The 19791-nt window shown below is 44.5% G+C and overlaps 1 protein-coding gene across 6 annotated transcripts; it reads left to right on the forward strand.

The window, feature by feature from the left end:
- Positions 1–183: 183 nt before the first annotated feature.
- On the forward strand, positions 184–18420 carry slco5a1a (solute carrier organic anion transporter family member 5A1a). Of its 6 annotated transcripts, none has more exons than XM_034554956.1 (11): positions 184–248; positions 1348–2465; positions 2538–2775; positions 8423–8555; positions 9487–9707; positions 10285–10449; positions 12030–12228; positions 13837–13996; positions 14426–14670; positions 14761–14825; positions 15033–18420. In XM_034554956.1, the coding sequence occupies exons 2-11, from the start codon at positions 1833–1835 to the stop codon at positions 15539–15541; spliced, it is 2568 nt and encodes an 855-aa protein (XP_034410847.1). In that variant the 5' UTR covers positions 184–248; positions 1348–1832; the 3' UTR covers positions 15542–18420. The 6 variants fall into 6 exon arrangements, with proteins under 6 accessions (XP_034410847.1, XP_034410844.1, XP_034410845.1 ...); XM_034554954.1 differs by adding an exon at positions 336–410 and having other exon boundaries at positions 210–248; positions 1348–2775; XM_034554955.1 differs by adding an exon at positions 331–410 and having other exon boundaries at positions 221–248; positions 1348–2775.
- Positions 18421–19791: the final 1371 nt, after the last annotated feature.

The following is a 19791-nucleotide window of genomic DNA, read 5'->3' on the forward strand; positions in this document are numbered from 1 at the left end:
ATTAGATTCAGGGATGTATAAGTATTTATACATCTCACTTTCTTCTTCTAGATATTCTGTTTTCGCTCATTATTTGTTTTAAATTGAGTTGTTATAAGATGCTAGTCAAATAAACTCGCTTCATCAAAAAAAAAAAATGGCATTCCTCTCTTTTCTTTCTCTCTGAGGTGACGCGCGTCATGCTTTTATTTTGAAGTGTTTCCGGTCTGCTTGGGTTTGACGCAGCTCCGGGAGAAGATGTTTTTTAGGTGAGATATTTGACCATTAACGTGTTTTTTTTTGTGTCCGCCTGTGTGTATGTCGGGTTTATAAACGCCTGTTCCTCCGCAGAGCAGCTGGTGTAAATCGGACATGAAGGTTTAAAGGCCCGTGTCGTCGCCTCGCAGTGAAGACCAGACTCGGCATTGATGGTGATGGTTTATCCATCGGGGGGGGGGGGAATAACGTTAGCTAGCTAACGCACCTAGCCGGCTAGCTTGTAGCGGACGCCCGCATGGGTTTGAGCCACATCTGCCTCAATTAATTGACTTAAATGAATCCCTTTGTGAATAAAACGCAGGCCGAATATATCATCAGACATCGGCGGTTAAGCAGTGTGTTATATGTGATTAAATGTGCATGATTTATTGAGCTACACGGGGAAACCGATCTAAATTGATAGATAATTTAATGGGATTCGGCGACACTTTCTACGCATATTGTCTTTTTTGCACTAATTCGTTAACGTTACTACATGTTGTCATTTGTATATATAATATATATTTATTTATATATATATATATATTTTTTTTTTTTTATAGTTAGTCTGATTTTTATTATACTTGTTTTTTTTTTAAACATACGCACACGAATTGGGGGAGTAGTCGTTGCGTTCTGCGCTTTTATTTCGAAGTGCTCCCTTTCCGGTGTCCACTGCTCTCTGCAGCTTGACGCGATTGTTTTTTTTCCAAAACAGCGAGCAGCTGAGCACTGCGGTGTTTTTCTGAGCACCCCGTCACCAGACACACTCTCTCTCTCTCTCTCTCTCTCTCTCTCTCTCTCTCTCTCTCTCTCTCTCTCTCTCTCTCTCTCTCTCTCTCAATCTCTCTCTCTCATTTCACAAACATTGTTTTTCATGCACATCTCCAGGGATTTAAAACGAAATATAATCACTAAACGACAACCTCGCTCGCCCGCTGGGACGACAGCTGGTGCTGTGATAACATCGGGACGGGGGTGGGGGGTGGGGAGGGGGTGATGCCCTTGACTTGGGGGGGAGGAGGAGGAGCTGGGAGGAAAATTGGAATCATCATCATCATCTAATGTACCCGAGAGAAGTGCCATTGTAACTGTGATCTTCATTGGCAGGAGTGTCGGCGATGCTGCGCATGCTCTGCAAGTTCACTTCATCCCTGCCGGCTGAGCAGCAGCAGCAGCAGCAGCAGCGTCCTGTATAGGCGAGCCATCGAGGGGAAAATGTTGTGCATCTGCAGGGATCCTCGGCCCTGGAGCTCCGCGGGTCGAGCTGAGGAGGCCTGAGACAGTCTCTCCACCCTCCGGATCGGATGGTGGCAGAAGGCGAAGTGTGCATGCCCAGATAAACAGAGGCTGTCCAGCCTGCGCTTTGCAGATAAGCAGAAGCTGTGTGAGTCAACTCTCCCTTTTGGGTTGATATTGTTGCTTTTTATTTCTTCTTCCATTCGTGTGCCAGACTTGTGGGAGTCCATGTACTTATTAATAATACATGTCCTGGGCAGCAGCCCCTGAACTGTGAATGTGTGCTTGGAACTGGGGCGTTTTTTTCTGAACGTCTAAAAGGAAGGAAGGAAGGAAGGAAGGTTTGCCTGTAAGTAATGGCTGACTGCGAGGAATCGGAGTTGTCCGAGTCCCTCCAGAAGGAGGACGGCTCCTCCAGCGAGCCGGAGGAGCCGGGCACGGACTTCAAATCTAAAAGTCTGCCCGTTCTGAACGAAGAGGCGCCTCAGGAGGAAACGCTGCTGGCCAGTTCCGCGTCCATAATGGCGGAGGAGAGCGCCGAATTCATCCAGCTGACGGCCAAGACCGAGTCCTTTCAGTCCCCGACGAGAGCAAACTACCAGCCCAAGCCGGGGAAGTCGGCGCTGAACAGGCCGAGCTCGTACATGGAGAGCACGGAGATCCGCAGGAGTAAAAACATGGCGAGGAGGAAGCAGCCGGGGATCTTCGCCTCCAGGCTGGCTCGGATACGTCTGCCCAGCAGGAAGTACCTAAACGTTTTCGTCCAGGACTCTCGCTGCTTCCTGTTCTGCATGTGCTACCTGACGTTCATCCAGTCGCTCATGGTGTCCGGCTACCTCAGCAGCGTCATCACCACCATCGAGAAAAGGTACAGCCTGCGGAGCTCCGAGTCGGGCCTCCTCGTCAGCTGTTTCGACATCGGGAGCCTCCTGGTGGTCGTCTTCATTAGCTACTTCGGCGGGCGGGGCCAGAGGCCTCGCTGGCTGGCGGTGGGTGGCATCTTCATTGCCGTGGGCGCCGCCCTCTTCTCCCTACCTCACTTCATCTCCCCGCCCTACCAGATCCAGGAGGTCAACTCGTCCTTCGGCAACGAGGGCCTCTGCATGACCAGCAACGCCAGCGGCCGCGTCGATATCTCTTCCTGTCCCCGGGACCAGGAGGGCAACGAGCACAACCTGTACGTGGCGCTGTTCGTCATCGCTCAGATCCTGGTGGGTATGGGGTCCACGCCCATCTACACGCTGGGACCCACCTACCTGGATGACAACGTCAAGAAGGAGAACGCCTCGCTGTACCTCGGTAAGACGTTTTGTGTGAGGAAGTGCTCCGACCAGCTGATGTCGCTGAGTAATCCTTTACGATCAAGTTCAGGATCAATCGGTGACATCAGCTCAGCAGGGATTGGTTTCGAATGTCGAGCAGCAAGCGTTGGTGGTCTTTTGTTGTCGTATTGAATCTTGATGGAGAACATCTGACACCTGTAAAAGGGGCGTCTCAGAAGCTACGTTGCAGTTTAGTAGAAAAACGAGGACACAAATAAACCCCAGAATACAATGTTCATGTTGGTTAAAAAAACAAAACAAGCGGCGACCTCAGAAGCCAGTGCGGAAGTACCAAATACTGCAGTTCCTTAAATGCCCACTTGAGGCTGTCTCCAGAGGAGAGTCATTTCTAGTACTCACCTGTTTATATTAGACGGAATTGAGGGCGTGGCCTCTTAAAGTGACAGGCGGGTGCCGCCGCTAGTCCACCAACGATGGTAAAAACAAGCAGCAGTTATGATTTCTCATGTTCAAAGAAGCACAGCATGACACAATTAGGTCTGAACTATACACTCAGTCTCCAGTTCATCCCGGAGGTGTCTGATGGGGTTGAGGTCAGAGCTTCACGCCACACTGGGGAAACCGTTTCTTTGTGTGCTTTGCAGCCTTCATGTTGAAAGGTTTTTGCAGCAATGTGCATTTCTGCAGTGTGTCAACTTGAAGATGCATCTGAAGTCACTGACTAAGCTCCGGTGCCATGCTCAAAGGCACATCAGGATGTGGGGAAAATAGGCGCAATGTTCCTGCCCCATTTTTTTCGTGGCCTACATGTGTCCTACGGTGTCACCCCCCCCCCCCCTCCTCTTCTTCCACATGCTTCCCCTGAAGTTCTCGCCCCAGTGGACTCAAACAAGAAAAAGCCTAATTAAACCAACAAATGAGAGCTAGGTTATGAAAGAGAGGAAGGGAGGCGGAGGGAATAGGGGAAGGTCTTATGTGCATTCCTGTCGGTGGTGGGGGGCAAAAAGAGAGGGGCTTTGATCTGTGGAGCAGCCGGTTGGTGGTACGATGCAGGGAGTCTGAACACCTCCAGTTTTTAATATATATATAAAAACAAGATTTGTAATAGTGACGGAAACAAACATTTAGAAAGGGTTAAGTAACTGATGTTGTTGACTATCCGGATCAATGGAGGGCTACATGCAGGGCTCTGGAAAATATGTTTTTGTTTTTAGTTTTCTCGCTCTCTCTCTACCCTAACTTTATGGAAGGCAATAACCTCCTTTTTATTTTTTATATATTATCAGAAGGTCTACAAAGAAAGAAACCCAATAAAATCCAATATTTAAGTACATTTTATATTTAAAAAAAATAATTTATGCCACAATAACGTCAACAGGTTCTTGTCTCCGTTGACCTCCATCTTCATTCTGTCACCTGTTCATGCCCAGACAACTAGACAACTACCACTAATATGAGTACATGGTCCGTCCTCCAGCTGGTGCCGAACCAATGGCTCACAAATGGCTTAAAAATATAGATTTTTTTCCGTTTTGAATCAAATACTGAGAATAAGAATAAATTTAGACACTAAACAGGTTCTCTTTGCACATCTCCCCCCACCCACCCCCACAAAAAAAGACACGTTTTTATCTTTAAAATAAGCAGCAAAAAAATCATTTATTACAAGTGGAAATCATCAACAATCGGCAAAAGAGTATATACCAAGTTAAGTGCTTGATTTCATTTTATTATATATATTGTTGTGTTGTGTTGTGTGTGTGTTTTGACATTGTCTGTTGGTGGTGAACTTTCCCGTCGGGTTTCGCATCGATGCCTTTACCAAACCACAGAAAACCAGTCGGTGAACTAAAAAACGGATGCGGTGGTCGGTCTGGCCTTATTCTGTCTCTCTGTTTCTCTCAGCCAAGTATATTTTAGGAAATTAACTAGGTTTTGAAATGCAACAAATGGTGATATTTAATGATGCACAGGTGCTGTTACTTCCCTAGTTGACTAACCTTCTCAAGAATAGTTGCAAAGTGCCTTTTCAGGTGTTTTTTGAAAATGCCACACGGGGGAATTTTGCGTGTTTGCCGATTTTTGACTCTCTCCCCGTCTTTGGCCCGGGGTCTGCAGCGTGTCTGATATTGACCATGAAGTGGGCACAAAGGGCTGACTGTCTACAGATAGGCCTCTTATGCTACTTGGCCTACTTAGGTTATTGTGTTAGTGGCAGAATATGAGACGAGCGGAGACAGATGATGTCTCGAGTAAATCTGCAGCTGTGCCGTGGATTCGGCAGGAGTGACTAGTCGCCGGGCCGCTGCTGTATTCATTCAGCCCTCCGACTGATCGAGCGTTTACTAAAGCAGAGGGGATTTTCCTGGCAAAGGGCTCGACGCTAACCGAACTCAAACAGTGCCATTTTGTCTGGTTATCCCTTCTTTTTTTTTTAAGGTCAAACAAAAGGGTGTTTTCTGGATCGTCCCAGCTGCTAATGGAGATGAAAAGGCAAAAACCGTGAGGGAGATTTAAACGTGACTTTTTCTGAAAATATTCAGTGAAATGGCCTCTTCCGGCTGGGGAACGGGGCCAGCCGAGCAGCAACACAATGCAACATATTCTGTCTGGTTGCTGCCCCGCCTCGGGGGGGGGGGGGGGGGGGCGGACATGGGGCGTCGTGCCGGGGACAAAGATGTGGTTTATTCCCTTGTTATTTAACCGGGAATCCAACAGCACAAGTCCAAATCTAGAGCGCAAAGTGGTGTTAAATATTTGTACCACTGGTCTGGTTTCAGTCTTTCCACCAGATTTCAGCAACATGGCTGCAGGGATTTGTCCCCATTTGGCTGCACGAGTGTTAGTGAGGTCCAGCTCTGATGTCGGGGGGGGGATCGGGTCCTTGTTTATGGCGCTTGCAGCGCTGCGTGGTGCCGGTATGGGTCGCGGCCCACTCGCTGTCTGCCGTAGAACAAACGCCCCGGTCCATCTCGGCCCTGCTTTGCCGTAGCCTACATATGAGATCATGCCCAAAGGCGTAACAGACCTCCATTAGAATAATTCAGCACAATATTGCTTTTTAACCCCAATAAGAGACGCTCTGTTTGGCTGCCATGAGAGGCAATCTGGTCCTTCAACGGCGCCAGTTCGGCACGCGTTGTCACGTGACTGTGTGATTCTAGTTTGTTTTAGTTTTTTTGCGAGAACTGTAGGTTGGAATTTAAGAGTCTATAAAATAATTATTTTTTAAAACACCCAAACCTGGATTTGATATAAAGTCGTTGTCGGCACGATGCTTTACTGTTTTCTCAGAAATCAATCAACAGATCTGCGAGAAGCTGCTTTTATTTTCAGCTTCTTTAATCAGCGCGATTGTCATCTGTTTTCCGTTTCAGGGGACGTTATTTAGTTTTCTACCCGTCTGGTGGTAGCGGTTGTTTGAAGCAGTTAACTCGTCCAAGCTAGAAATACGTGTCCGTTTAAGATTAAGTGGACTTTAATCAGCCTCTGTAACGGTGTCAATCTCATCCATGCTGCCTGCTTTTAATTGTGTTTCTAGCTTAATGCTGCCAACCGAGCTCTGATTGCTTGGTATATATTTATTTTATTTTTTAAACCCTTCGGGTTTCGCATTGATGCCTTTTACGAAACCACAGAACCCAGTTAGAAACGTACAGGAAACCAGTCTGTGAACTAAACGGACGCTGTGGTCGGTCTGGCCTTATTCTGTTTCCTTGTTTCTCTCAGCCAAATATATTTCAGGAAATGAACTAGTTTTTGAAATGCAATAAATCCTGCTGTATCGCTAAGTGAGCGTGCACCTTTTCTTGATGTTTAATGATGCACAGGTGCGGTGACTTCCCTTCCTTCTTTAAATATGTAGCAATTCAAAGATTTTACCGTTGCAAACACAGGTTGTGCAGCCATTTGTAAATCCACACAAAACACCATCTGTTCTCGTGGACGCCCTAATGTTTGCCCACAGATTTTTCCATTTAATATTGTGCTGCAGGCATCAGCTGCTGTGGGAACCCCACCAGTTTAACTCAGTATGGTCAGTGGTGTTGCGTAATGTCGTCTGTGACTCTGGCGAAGCTTTGGGAAATGGCTCCTTAGTTGGGCTTTATTTCTTTTAATGGAAAGCCTCCGTTACAAATCGAGGTTGTAGATTTTGACGGTCATGTCTTTTTAGATGGTGAAGAGAAGCTATCAAGTTGCATTATGGGAAACGAAGCTTAATGCCATTCAAAGTACTACAACCCAGCCGCTTAGATTTTGACTATTCTCCTTTTGAAATCGGTTTCTTGTCGAGTCCCTTTTCTTTATGTAACTGAGATGCTGAATCTCTGAAGAATCCCTTTAACCACTCCGTGGCTGTAATATACATAATGTGAATGTTAAGCTGTAGCTTGGCAGTCATGTTGTCTCGCAGTCACCATCAGCGGACAACGCAGGCAAGTCAGGCATGATTACAAACGCATTATTATAGCAGGAAGTTGCACGGGGGAGCTGTCCTCGACCGAAGAACTCATCAGACGAACGTCGACAAATCGATTTTATGCCACTGTCCCAATAATCGAGTCAGTAAACCATAAAAAATTCTAAATGTTATCCTTTTACTGCGTCATAGTCCTCTATTGTATTGTTTTTTTTTTGTGTGTGCACATCATGTTTAAATAGTACACTGTATACAGTTCCTACACAAGATCAGCGCGGCGTGTTATTTCCATTAATAGCAGAGGATAGGATTGTTATTCAGTCCTCAGTCAGCCATGAGAGCAGTCGCTTGCAATTTGTCATTTTATTTTGAAAAGCACAACATTGGTGATTAGAAATTGTGAACGAGGCGTTGTTGAAACTACTGCTGACATGAACCCAGAGCTCCCAGTGAGTTCCCAGCACCAGTTGGATAACGTTAGGTCCAGCTCAGCTTTGAGGTTTTATGTCACGCCATTTCTTTTTTTGTGTTTTTTTGTGTTGTTTCTTTCAACTAAAGCCAGGGACTCTTAAGATGTTAATTCCCTCTAATTGGCGAAATCTTATTCTCAGCCTGAAGCAGGCCTCTTGTTACCCGGTCGTGTGATCTGCACACATGACCCACACACATGGCCTTTTGTGCCCCGCTCGTAAAGCTAGCTTAGTTTGATCTGGAGCGTTGCATAAGGGTTAAAGTTGGGCGTCGAGTTTGGGTAAATGAGCAAATTAAAACGGAGGGGGACACGAAGTCGATCCCCTCAGACAAATGTTGATAAAATCATGTTCATAAGACGCAGACGGTCCGCGGAAGTGATCAGGCTGACAGTGACTTAAAAGCTGTATTGTCTCTACCGACCACCAGGGGGCGACTCCTCTGGTTGTATAGAAGTCTATATAAATGACTCTACTTCTCTTGATTTATTCCCTCAGTAAACATTGTAAACACAAGTTTATGGTCTCAATCTCTAGTTTCAAGTCTTCTTCAATACAGCATGATGTTGATTCAGTAAATTATGGTCATTTAGAGTCAAACAGACCAAATCAGAGCTAAAAAGAGAGTGAATATTAAATAGAACTCCGATTGAATTATAATCTGTGTCTGCTTGTTTGTTTTACTTATAAGACAGTAGCATGTGGTGAGCTTGTTGTGATGTTTTTATGCTGTTTAAAAGTTTGACCCCCCCTCTCCCCCACTTTCTCCTCAGCCATCATGTATGTGATGGGAGCACTGGGTCCAGCGGCTGGTTACCTGCTGGGAGGAGTCCTCATCGGCTTTTACGTGGACCCAAAGACCGCCGTCACCATCGATCAAAGCGACCCCCGCTTCATCGGCAACTGGTGAGACCAGTTTGGAGATTTAAAGCATTCACTCAAGTGATTTTCACCGGTTACAGGGACCAGCGGTTTTAGGAAATACTGAATGTTTTTAAAAAAGAGGTTTGTGATTTTAGTAGAAACCAATGAGCTGAGAGAGACCAACTGGTTTTGGTCTTTTCATGGGATTTGTTGATAAAAATCAAAGTCCTTGTTCTTTTTAATTCCAAATTGTTCACTGAGTTCTAACTAAAATCATTTTACCTCAATACAACAGCCTTAAGTTGGAAGAGTTCTTAGATTTCTATCAGGAAAAATATCTGATCAAAGCGCAGAGCTGACATTTGACGCCATAACTTGATATCTATACTCTTGTGTTGGAACTACTTTCCCCCCCATCGTGTCCTCAACCTGTAATATCTAAACTTCAGAGGGTAATATCCCTTAAAGAGAGACATTCCCTACCCTTAAAGTAAGTCTATCAGTGCAGAATATACTTTTTTTCCCCTTAATTTCTGTGATAAAAGTGTGATTTTTTAAAAAATTGCATCCACCTCCATTTAAAATGATACTGTATGCAAGAAGTGTATCGAACTGCCGCACCACTTTAAATGCGTGAGATGCATGTTTGAGTCACCTTTTCTTGCACCTTGTATCTGGCATCTATGCGATGGTTCGTCATCTACTCGCAGCTCTTAAACCGACAGCGCAGCCGGTGATTCACTAGCCAGCAACCACGGGCTTCCTACATGAATTATAGGTGGTGATGGCAGGAAGGGGATGGATGAGTGTACCAGGGATTTTTGCACAAGCCCGGTGACAGTTTATTTATTTATTTGTGTGCACAATAATGAGTCACTGAGATTAAGATATACTTAACTTCTCCCGTGGGCACCGTGTTTAGTTTTTTCCTGTATTTGACGGGGTGTTTCTTATCCATCCTCCCCCGTCCAAGGTGGAGCGGGTTCCTGCTGTGTGCCGTGGCCATGCTGCTGGTCATCTTCCCCATGTTCACCTTCCCCAAGAAGCTGCCCCCCCGACACAAGAAGAAGAAGAGGAGGAAAAAGGTGAGCCTGGACGACCTGTCCAGCGACGACGACGTCCTCAAGGAGAAGAGCAACAACGTTAAGAGCCAGGCGGTCAACTCGTCCATGGGCTTCGGGAAAGACATCAAAGGTATGCGGGAAGATGCATCACTGATGACGTCAGCGATGATGTCACTTTTTAAAAATAACAAGAGAGTCTCAGCTGGTCAACATCTCTCTTAAAGTTCATTTTGTTTCCCAGGTTTTGTGTATAGGTTTGTTTAGAAATGAGTCGTTAATCAGCAGCTATTTTGATAATCAATTAATAGTTTTGAGAGAAGAGAGATTCTCGTGTTTCAGCTTCTGCAACGTGAGTATTTTCCTTCGTCTTCTACACTTATTATTATTATTACATTATTGGGGTTTTGTACTGTTTTTTTCCGACTAGATAAGACATTTGAAAATGTGTTCAGACATTTTAATAAAAAAATTCAAATAAAGAAACTCAAATTGATTAAATCCCCCTCAAATTTTTTTTTTTCTCCTGAATCACGTTTTTACACAAAGGAAAGTTGACACAAAGAGAACGAGAACAGTGTCAAATTGTACCAAACGAGATGATGTCACAGTGTTGGAAGTTCAGACTAAAACAGGATGAAGTCAGGAGCCAGCAGATTCATTACAAGAGAAAATCTCTCCTTCTAACCTTCTTCCTCCTCCTCTTTCAGACCTGCCCAAAGCGGCAGTGAGGATCCTCAGCAACGTGACCTTCCTGTTCGTCAGCCTCTCCTACACGGCAGAAAGCGCCATCGTCACGGCTTTCATCACCTTCATCCCCAAGTTCATCGAGTCCCAGTTTGGCATCCCGGCCTCCAGCGCCAGCATCTATACCGGTGAGCTGGGTTACGCTCCCACTGATCATTATTGCTACACTTCCTGCCCTCCTTTTATTTAAAACACAGATTTCATTTATTATTTTTTCCTCATTTTTTTTTTCTCATGACGCTCTTACATTCGGGAGGAATTTGAGCATCTAAAAGACAAACCTGCCCGAACGTCTCTACAGGCAGAATGTAGACGGAGTAGAATATTCATACAGCGTCCAGGACTTTTTTTTTTGCATGTTCAGCGTCGCTCTGCTGTTTTTATTTATTTAATCTTGGAGCAGTCGGCCCAGAGCTGCAAGCCAACACGCATTAAGAATGTGCTGGTCTTCATATGAAGGGGGGCACCTGGGAGCCGGAGCACTGAGTGCATGACTCTGCAGACACTCGCCAGCACACGCGTGCTTCAAGGGGCAGACAGGCTACTGCCCTGCATGCAATCACGCTGAGGTTTGCCTTTTTTTAAAAAGGTGTTGCGTTGTTAAACGGACACATTTGACGTATTTAATCAGTTTTTATTGTTATATTCATGCTTTTTAACTTTAAAAAAAAAAAAAAAATCTTTTTATTTTTTCTTAAACCGCTGACGCCTTCGCCAACAAAATAAATGACTAAAAAGAGACGTCATTGGATGTCCTGGACTTAAAAGCAAACAAAAAATGGTCATACCGTATTATTATTTGCTTTGATTTCCAAGAGATTAATAACACACTCGCCTTTTTTTTAATAAATAAATGGTTTTGACTGCAAAGTGCAGCTCATCATTAGTCACACCGGCCGCAGCCGTGAGTCACCTGAAGTTTCCACACCAGCAAAACTTTTTAAAATATTTTTTGTTTTGGAAACCTGTTAGTTGTGCTCATTTTTGCTGTGAAGTGGGGTGGGGGGGGGGTCACAGGACAAGGCACTAGCACCCACCTGCCAGGGTTCGTGGTTCTATTCCCTGAGCAGAATAAGTGTGATATGAAGTGTTGTAAACCAGTCTGCACCGACTGCCATGCTCACCGTCCGAATAACATTCGGCTCATTAGCGGTTGATGAGCTCTTTTGATTGGACGACCTTTACCCAGTCACACTTTTCCTGGAAGAGGCAGATGAGTCATATTCCATTCAGCCAAGGAAGAACAAAAAAAAGGTTCTCTTGACATCATTTTTGTCTTCCTGAACCTTGTTTTTGCTTTTCCATTGATTCTTTTTTTTTTTTTTTTAAATTAGCATTTAACTTTCAGTTGAACTTTTATTAAAAAAAATCTTTAAAGCCTATATACACAGACAGTATTTATCTCGAGTCGTGTTTATTTGCCATCCATTTGTTTTTATGCACATACAAAAAAAAACCTGAGGGTGAACCCTAAAAAGTCAAATGTTTGGCGTATCGAGCAAACTGCGACAGATTAAGTGAATAATAAACAATGACATAAATGTGTCATGTGACATCAACGTTCAGTGGTTTTGTTTTTAAGTTAAACAATGGACATAAAAGATACATTCTCATTGGACCACAGCTTACGAGACTAGCTGTAAGATGCTCTGGTTGAATACAAGAGTTTTCTAATATGCACCTTTCCCCCCCCACCCCCCCTCCTCAGGTTTGATTATCGTGCCGAGCGCCGGCGTGGGCATATTCCTGGGCGGCTACATCATTAAGAAGCTGAAGCTGGGAGCTCGTGAGTCGGCCAAGCTGGCCATGATCTGCAGCGGAGTCTCCCTGCTCTGCTTCTCCACGCTGTTCATCGTGGGCTGCGAGAGCATCAACCTGGGAGGCATCAACATCCCCTACACCACCGGGTGAGGAAGGGAAACCGGGGACGGGGGAAATTATGGGGAATTGGTCGGTTGTCGCGCGTCGCTGCTGACGAGGAAAGAACCACGTCAGCGTCTTGTTGTTCACTGTGTTTTTCGTGGCTCTTACAAAGAACCTGAACACACCCGTGTGTGGGTATAAACGTGGGATTATTTATTCTTTTGGCTCAGATGTGTGAAGTCTAAACTTAGACATTTTTTTTTTTAATGGCCTCCATTGGGGTTCCCTCCCTCTCAGGTGGTCTCGTGACCCCAGGAGTAAACCGGGGTCTTTTTGAAAGGCCTTTTCTCGTACAACGGAGTCGGCGTTAGTTTTTATCGCCCCATCTGTGACCGGCGTCGGGGAGAAGAAGCCGGATCACAGAACAGCGAGCCAGAAAACGGAGGCGTTCTCTCTCTCGTCCCCGAGAGCGATTACATGGCAACGATGGAAAATGTCCAAGGACAGCTTGGAAGAGCCCATCGTTTGGCCGACTGCCTCTCATGTTTCTCCCTCTGGTCTTTTTGTTGTTGTTGTTGTTGTTGTTTTTTCCTCTTTCAGTCTGTCCGTCTTTCTTTTTGCCCACCTCTCTTGATCTTTACTTCTGTCTCTCTAATGCTCTTTGTTATCTTTTTTGTTTGATCTTTCAATATCCTCTTTTCTCGTTATCTTTTGTTCTTGTTTTCCCTTCACACTCATCTGCCTCCCTCTTTTAATCTCTCCTTTTTCTATCCTTCTCTTTGCCCTCTAATCTCGCTCTCTTCCTCCTCTTCTCTCGTCTTCATCTCGTTTCCGCATCCCTCTCTCTCTCTCTCTCTCTCTCTCTCTCTCTCTCTCTCTCTCTCTCACACCATTGAACCTTTCTCATTTCCTCTTCCATGGACTCTATCGTTCATCTTTCCTTCCTTCCTCACTTTTGTTTATCACCAATTCTTTCGAGCGCTCTTTACTTTTACTCCAGATTGACTCCATATTGGTTTCAGCCATGCAGTCTCGGTCTACTTCCACACAAAAAAAACAATCTCCGTCCACACGGCAAACATCACATGACCATTCACACGTAACCCCCGGAAGTTTTCAAACTCCTTCTCGGAGCTTTAAAACTCCGGCGTCGTGAGGACGCTCGGCGTAAACGAGGCAAAACACATGCGTTTTAAAATGGGAACGTGGACGCGGCCTCAGTTGCTTGGTTGATCTGCATTTATGCTCTCCAGGCGATGTACTGTGACTTTTTCCACTTTCCAGTGGCAAAATAAATTTTCTTTTAGTTGTAACTTCTTTAGACGTAAATGTTGATTGCACAATGTAATGACCCCCATCCAAAAACACTGAGTTAGCATCCAAAACGACTACTTTCCAAAACGGACTCAGAATGTGAAAGTGAACAAATTTTAAACTGCTGAATGTTTCATCCGGTTTAATCACAGGTTTCTTTTAAGAACCCACTTCGGCCTGTCCACGAGCTTCAAAGAGCAGGATATTATGCTGTCGGTCACCTAATTATGCGCCAAAAAAAAAATGACCCGTTCCGCTTTGCCTACTGGTGATCTTCACATCCGGAGATTTTAAAAATGCAAACGCTAAAAGGCCGACCGCGTGTTTCCTCTCTGCAGACCGACTCTCACCATGACCCAGAGGAACCTGACCGGAGGTTGCAATGTGAACTGCGGCTGTAAGATCCACGAGTACGCTCCGGTCTGCGGGTCCGATGGCATCACGTACTTTAACCCCTGCCTGGCCGGCTGCAGCAGCGTGGCCAACGACAGCACCGGGGTAAGAGGGATGGATGGGTGGATGGGTGGATGGGTAGAGGGGTGGATGGGTAGAGGGGTAGAGGGGTAGAGGGGTAGAGGGGTAGAGGGGTAGAGGGGTAGAGGGGTGGATGGGTAGAGGGGTAGAGGGGTAGAGGGGTAGATGGGTGGATGGGTGAATGGGTGGATGGGTGGATGGGTGGATGGGTAGAGGGGTAGATGGGTGGAGGGGTAGAGGGGTAGAGGGGTAGAGGGGTGGATGGGTGGATGGGTAGAGGGGTAGAGGGGTAGAGGGGTAGAGGGGTAGAGGGGTAGAGGGGTAGAGGGGTAGAGGGGTAGAGGGGTAGAGGGGTAGTCGCTGGCCTAATGTTTTTAATGCCGGTCTAAGAACTGTGAGAGAGCAGAGAAACCAAACGTCTTGACGTCTTCTTGACTCCGCCCCCTTATCCAGATCCGCAACTACTCGGACTGCGCCTGCGTCCAGAGCCGCCAGGTCATCACGCCGTCGTCCGGCGGTCAGGGCGGCAACCAGCTGCAGCTCGTCATCGTCAAGACCTACCTGAACGAGAACGGCTACGCCGTGGCGGGGAAGTGCAACCGCGCCTGCAGCACCCTCATCCCCTTCCTCATCTTCCTCTTCATCGTCACGCTCATCACCGCCTGCGCCCAGCCCTCCGCCATCATCGTCACGCTCCGGTAGGCCTCGTGTTGCATTTCCAGCGCCGTTGGGTTCGTCGTGGAGTTCCTCCGCCTGACCTTTTTTTTTTTTTCTTTGTGGTGTTGCAGGTCTGTCGCGGAGCAGGAGAGGCCGTTCGCTCTGGGAATGCAGTTCGTCCTCCTCAGGACTTTGGGTGAGTAGAAGAAGAACAGAGCACGACTTCCTTATTTCTTATAAAATAACTGGAGGGAAATAAACAGGATGTAGATTTAGACATTAGTCATTTGGTTCGATGCTCTCTGGTCTTCTTTCCTCTCCTCTTCCTCCACCTCTTTGTTCTTTTCTTGACTTTTCCTTGTTCTTGTCCTTCACCCCCTTCCCCCTTCTCTTCTCCACCCAGCCTATATCCCGACGCCCATTTACTTCGGCGCCGTCATCGACACCACCTGCATGCTGTGGCAGCAGGACTGCGGCGTCCACGGCTCCTGCTGGGAGTACGACGTCACCTCCCTGCGCTTCGTCTACTTCGGCCTCGCCGCCAGCCTCAAGTTCTTCGGCTTCTTCTTCATCTTCCTCACGTGGTACTCCATCAAGTACAAGGAGGAGCGGGTGGAGCGCTGGCTCAAGCGCCACCTGTCGCCCGTCGACACCGTGGGCAGCCTCGTCTGCCACCCGGGCGGCCACAAGGGACACGCCCGCACCCGCTCGTGCCCCGTCAACATCCCGCGGAACGACCCCTGCGCCCTGCCCGCCAACGCGCCGCCGCGCGCCGGCCCCCTCAACCGCGGCGTCAGCACCCAGAGTTGCCCCGGCAATGAGGTCAAAGCAGCAATGCCTCCTCCTGCGGCCGCGGCGCCGCCCGCCCCCGCGCCGGCCCGCTCGCTGGAACACGTTTCAGCCAGAGTCTGAGTTTCAGAAGGAGGAGGGTGGGGGGAGGGGGGAGGAGGGAGAGGCAGGTCTCACCCACTGACGTTTATTCTGAAAACCGCCGTCTAAGGTCCGGCTCTCACCTCATCGTTTTTTTGTTGTTGTTGTCCTCGCTAAACTGCCTCTGTGGGTTAATAAAAATGAATCGGAAACCTCCCGGATCGGCGGTCGAAAGATGAAAAGTCGGACGGATTTGGGGAACCAAACCCTCCTCGGACATGAAAAAAAAAAAAAACCCGCTTGGTTGCTGAAAATGTTGAAAGCGACCGTGTGTTTTCTTTGTTCGCCGTCAGCAGCCGGCGAACAAAAGCTCAGCTTTTCCACTTTGGATGGAGGAGAGTTCACCACTCAAACACACACCCCCCCCCCCTGACCTCGGCAGTATATGTGCCTTCTGTCGCCACGGTCCTCACATGTACAGTATACATACGTGCAAACACACTGGACGTCCAGACAGACTGTGCTCCCCCCCCCCCCCCCCCAACCTGTAGGTAGAAGAGTCACCTGAACGGGTACCTCGGCTTCGCCAGGGTACCCCCCCCCCCCTCCTCCACCTCTACCTCCACATCTGTGTTCTTTTTTAATTTTTAGTTTTTAGTTGTTTTTTTTTGTTTGAGTTTTTCCGGACACTGCATATCATCACAGCGCTCTCACGGAAACAAGAAAAAGAAAAAGAAAAAGGAGAAGAGAAAAAAAAAAAGGAGAACCCGATGAAAATGTGATACACTGCAATTAAGTGTTGACAACCGGAAACCGATGGAATGGTGCTAATATGAAATAGTCGTGTTTTAGTGTTTCTTTTTTTTTTTTTGTTCTTTTTGCTCATTTTTAGGGTTTAGAAAACGCTTCAAAAGAACCCGACTGGACAAACGCAGAACGCATTCCTGTCCCGCGCACGGCCTTTTTGTGCTGCTCCCCTGGCACAATGACGCGTCGTGTTACCCGCTGGAAGTCGTTATTGTTTGGCTTTTGCCGGCTCCACACAATGCATCCATACGTCCGAGCGGTCGCCCTCCTGACGAAGCAGCGTGATAAGTGGTTTAACCTATTAAAAAAAAATATATATATAAATCTTCTCGTTTATTCAGTTTTTCTGTGATTTTTTATTTTTTTTAATTTATTTTTTTTAAACATTTTATAAAACGCAGAAAGGCAGCAAAATGCTCACATTTGAGAAGCTGTAACTTTTAAATGTTTTGTGTCTCCGCTCAATCGGATTATTGTTAAGTTAAATTCATTCAGTTCACTAATCGCTGACGGTTTTAGCTCTAGTTCAGACCCCAATTTAGCTAATGAAGTAGTTCATGTGCAGAATAATTCATTTAAAAAATCAATTGTTACAATGCAGAAAAGGTATCGCATAGATATTACGAGCTTTTTGACAAAAACGATCTCACGTCGAGCTTCATTTCGTAGCTTTCGATAACGTCGTTATGGATCTGTAGGATCTTTTCTTTTCTTTTCTCTGAGCACTTTTGGGACTTTTTCATTCATCTTTGCTGAGAAGTTGCAGGTTAACAACAATAATAATAATAATAATAGTACAACTTATCTTATCACACTGGCAGATTATTGTCATTTATTTAAATGAGCCAACGGCCACTAAAATCATCTAATCTTGTCTTATTTTTATTTTTTTTAAGAGAAACATCTTACTCAAAGAAAACAGGTAGAAATTATACTTTAAAAAAAAAATAATAATAAAAAAAAAAGTCAACAATTCAACCACCATAAAATGTTTTTATTTAGTTAGTTAGTGGATAAAATAGTGAACATTTTAGCGGATGTAGCTGCCTACAGAAAAAAAGTATTATTTTTAATAAGCAACTGAACAATCTAATTATGACGATTGAATGTTGAAATTGAAATACCGCTATCCCACGGGAATGTTTTATTTTGAAAACCATCTATTTTAATTGATGTGGTTTCCTCTTTACTAAAGTCATTTCGATTTCTATTATTTTTAAGGTCAACAAATTCAGATAAGAATGTTTGTGTGAATTTATTTTATTTTATTTTGACCTTAGTTAGAAATGTGTGTCTTAGTTTGTTTTTTTTGTAAATATTTTCAACGCTTTGATTTTTGAATCCTGAAACGAGTAAACGCACACAGCGGTTTTGCGTTTAAAAAAAAAAAAATTTATTATCCATTTTTGGCAAATTCAACAAAAGGGGAATTTACATTAATTCAGACAAATGGTTTTCAAAGTAAAATATTTCAGTTCACCATTTAGTGTTCACTAATGGATCCATTTCACAGTTGGTCAACCAGTTATTTATACAAAAATACAGATGGTTATGGTGATAATTTGCTTCCTATTGGGGGGGGGGGGGGGTGATTACTCTATAAATACATTTCTGAGCTATAAGAACCGGAGTAACAGTATTACTTATTAATAATCCACTTGTTTCCTAAAGAGCAGCTTTCTTGCTCCTGACCGAGTTAGTGTTAAATCTTTTCCTGCTAACCGTGACTCGTATGTATAATTTAAGAGGCTCTGAGGACACCTGCTGGGTAGAAATGGAACAGCATGTAGACCGGAAGGCATGAATTCAACCAAAATCATGTCTCAGGCCCAGGATGAGAAGACAGATAAATGTGATAATAAAAAATTTAAAAAAACACCAAAACAGTGTTAACAAGGTGGGGGGGGGGCGGAGTCTTCTTGTGTCTCAGACAATCAGTATTTTTTACATTTGAGACTTTGAAAATAGATGTTTATTTTGTGATTGTTCACTTTCTGTTTCCTCGTCAAATCAATCTGGTGATTATTTGCTTAGTTCATTGGTTAATAGTGTTTAGTGTATAAAATGTAAAAAAAATAATAATAATTAAATAAAACCTGTTACAGCGTCTCCAAGATCGAGTTGACGTTTTTTTTAAACATTTTTAAACATGGTCTTTTGTTTCCGAAAGCCCAATTTTCATTGTTTAGTTTACAATCATAGAAGTTGATTAATAAACAAATTTTTTTCAGATCTGCAAAAAACATCAGCAGGTCATTTCACTCACTGCAATCAAATAAAATGGGTTATCATTTTACTTAAACCCCTCTGTTGGACGTTTGTAAGCAATATAGATATAAAGGAGTGACAAATACATTAATAAGCACGTATTCAATGTTTACACACTGCTTATAAATGCTTAATAATGCTTGTGCCAAGAACAGTTAATGGCACCCACATGTTTTTAAATGTAAAATGTGCCAAACTTCTCAGAGATTATTGTTGTCTCATCACTAAGGCTGCAACTTGTTTATTGATCAATCTGACCAGCTGATCGATTCATCTCTGTCCAAAACTCAAATATATAAATTTGACTCTCACACGAGAAGAAGAAACACCAACCGGTGAATCCTGTAAAACGACTCTAATGTTACGATTAGTCTGAAGTAATGCGGCACATTTATATCTAAACTATTATTCAATTTTCTGTTACCTATTATTTCTTGTGTACAATCACAAGTTAAATTCCTCATTGCGAATCTTCTTTTTTTTAAATGTCTTCACAAACAGTGTCGAGCTTTTATTTTTCCAACGTTGAAAATATCAGAAATCTAAAATGTTAAAAATTCAAGAAACACACTATTCAAACATGACAAACTGGACATTTTGATAGTTTTTTTTTTTTTTTTTTTACTTTTAATTCAGCTAAAATGTGCACCGTGTTGAATGTTTCTTAGATAACAATCACAGCTTTTGTTTTTGTTCCTTTTGTGGCATCGAGGTGAACTTTGGAGAAGACAAAGTTTCTGTCAGACGCACTTTGTTGAAAAGAAAAGTCTGAGGGACACAAAAGAAGCATTTTTAAATATATGAAAGAGAGGGGAGGGGGGGGGGGGGGGTGTAGTCGGTGATCATCCGACACTTCAACACAGTAGACTAGAGTGGAAACACAAAACCCGACATTCCATTTTCATGTAAAGCGAGAACCGTGCAGCCGGCTTTTCTTTAAAGGAGCTCACTGAAAATAGTTCCATAGTAATAGTTGTTACTGTTTCTTATTGTCTACAAATCCCAGTTACATTTTTTTTTTTTTTTTTTTTTTTTTAAAGACCAAAAACCAGCAATTTGTTAGTCCGCCTCATTGGTTCCCAATGAAGACGTAAATCTTCACAAATATGTAGTTTAAAAAAAAAAAAAAATGGAGCTCCGTAATTTCCTTAAACAGCTGCTCGCTCTTTTTTTTTTAAATTTAATCCAACAACGGGAGGAAATAGTTGTTTGTTGGG

This window comes from Cyclopterus lumpus, chromosome 17 (assembly GCF_009769545.1).
Source record: "Cyclopterus lumpus isolate fCycLum1 chromosome 17, fCycLum1.pri, whole genome shotgun sequence".
NCBI lineage: Eukaryota > Metazoa > Chordata > Actinopteri > Perciformes > Cyclopteridae > Cyclopterus > Cyclopterus lumpus.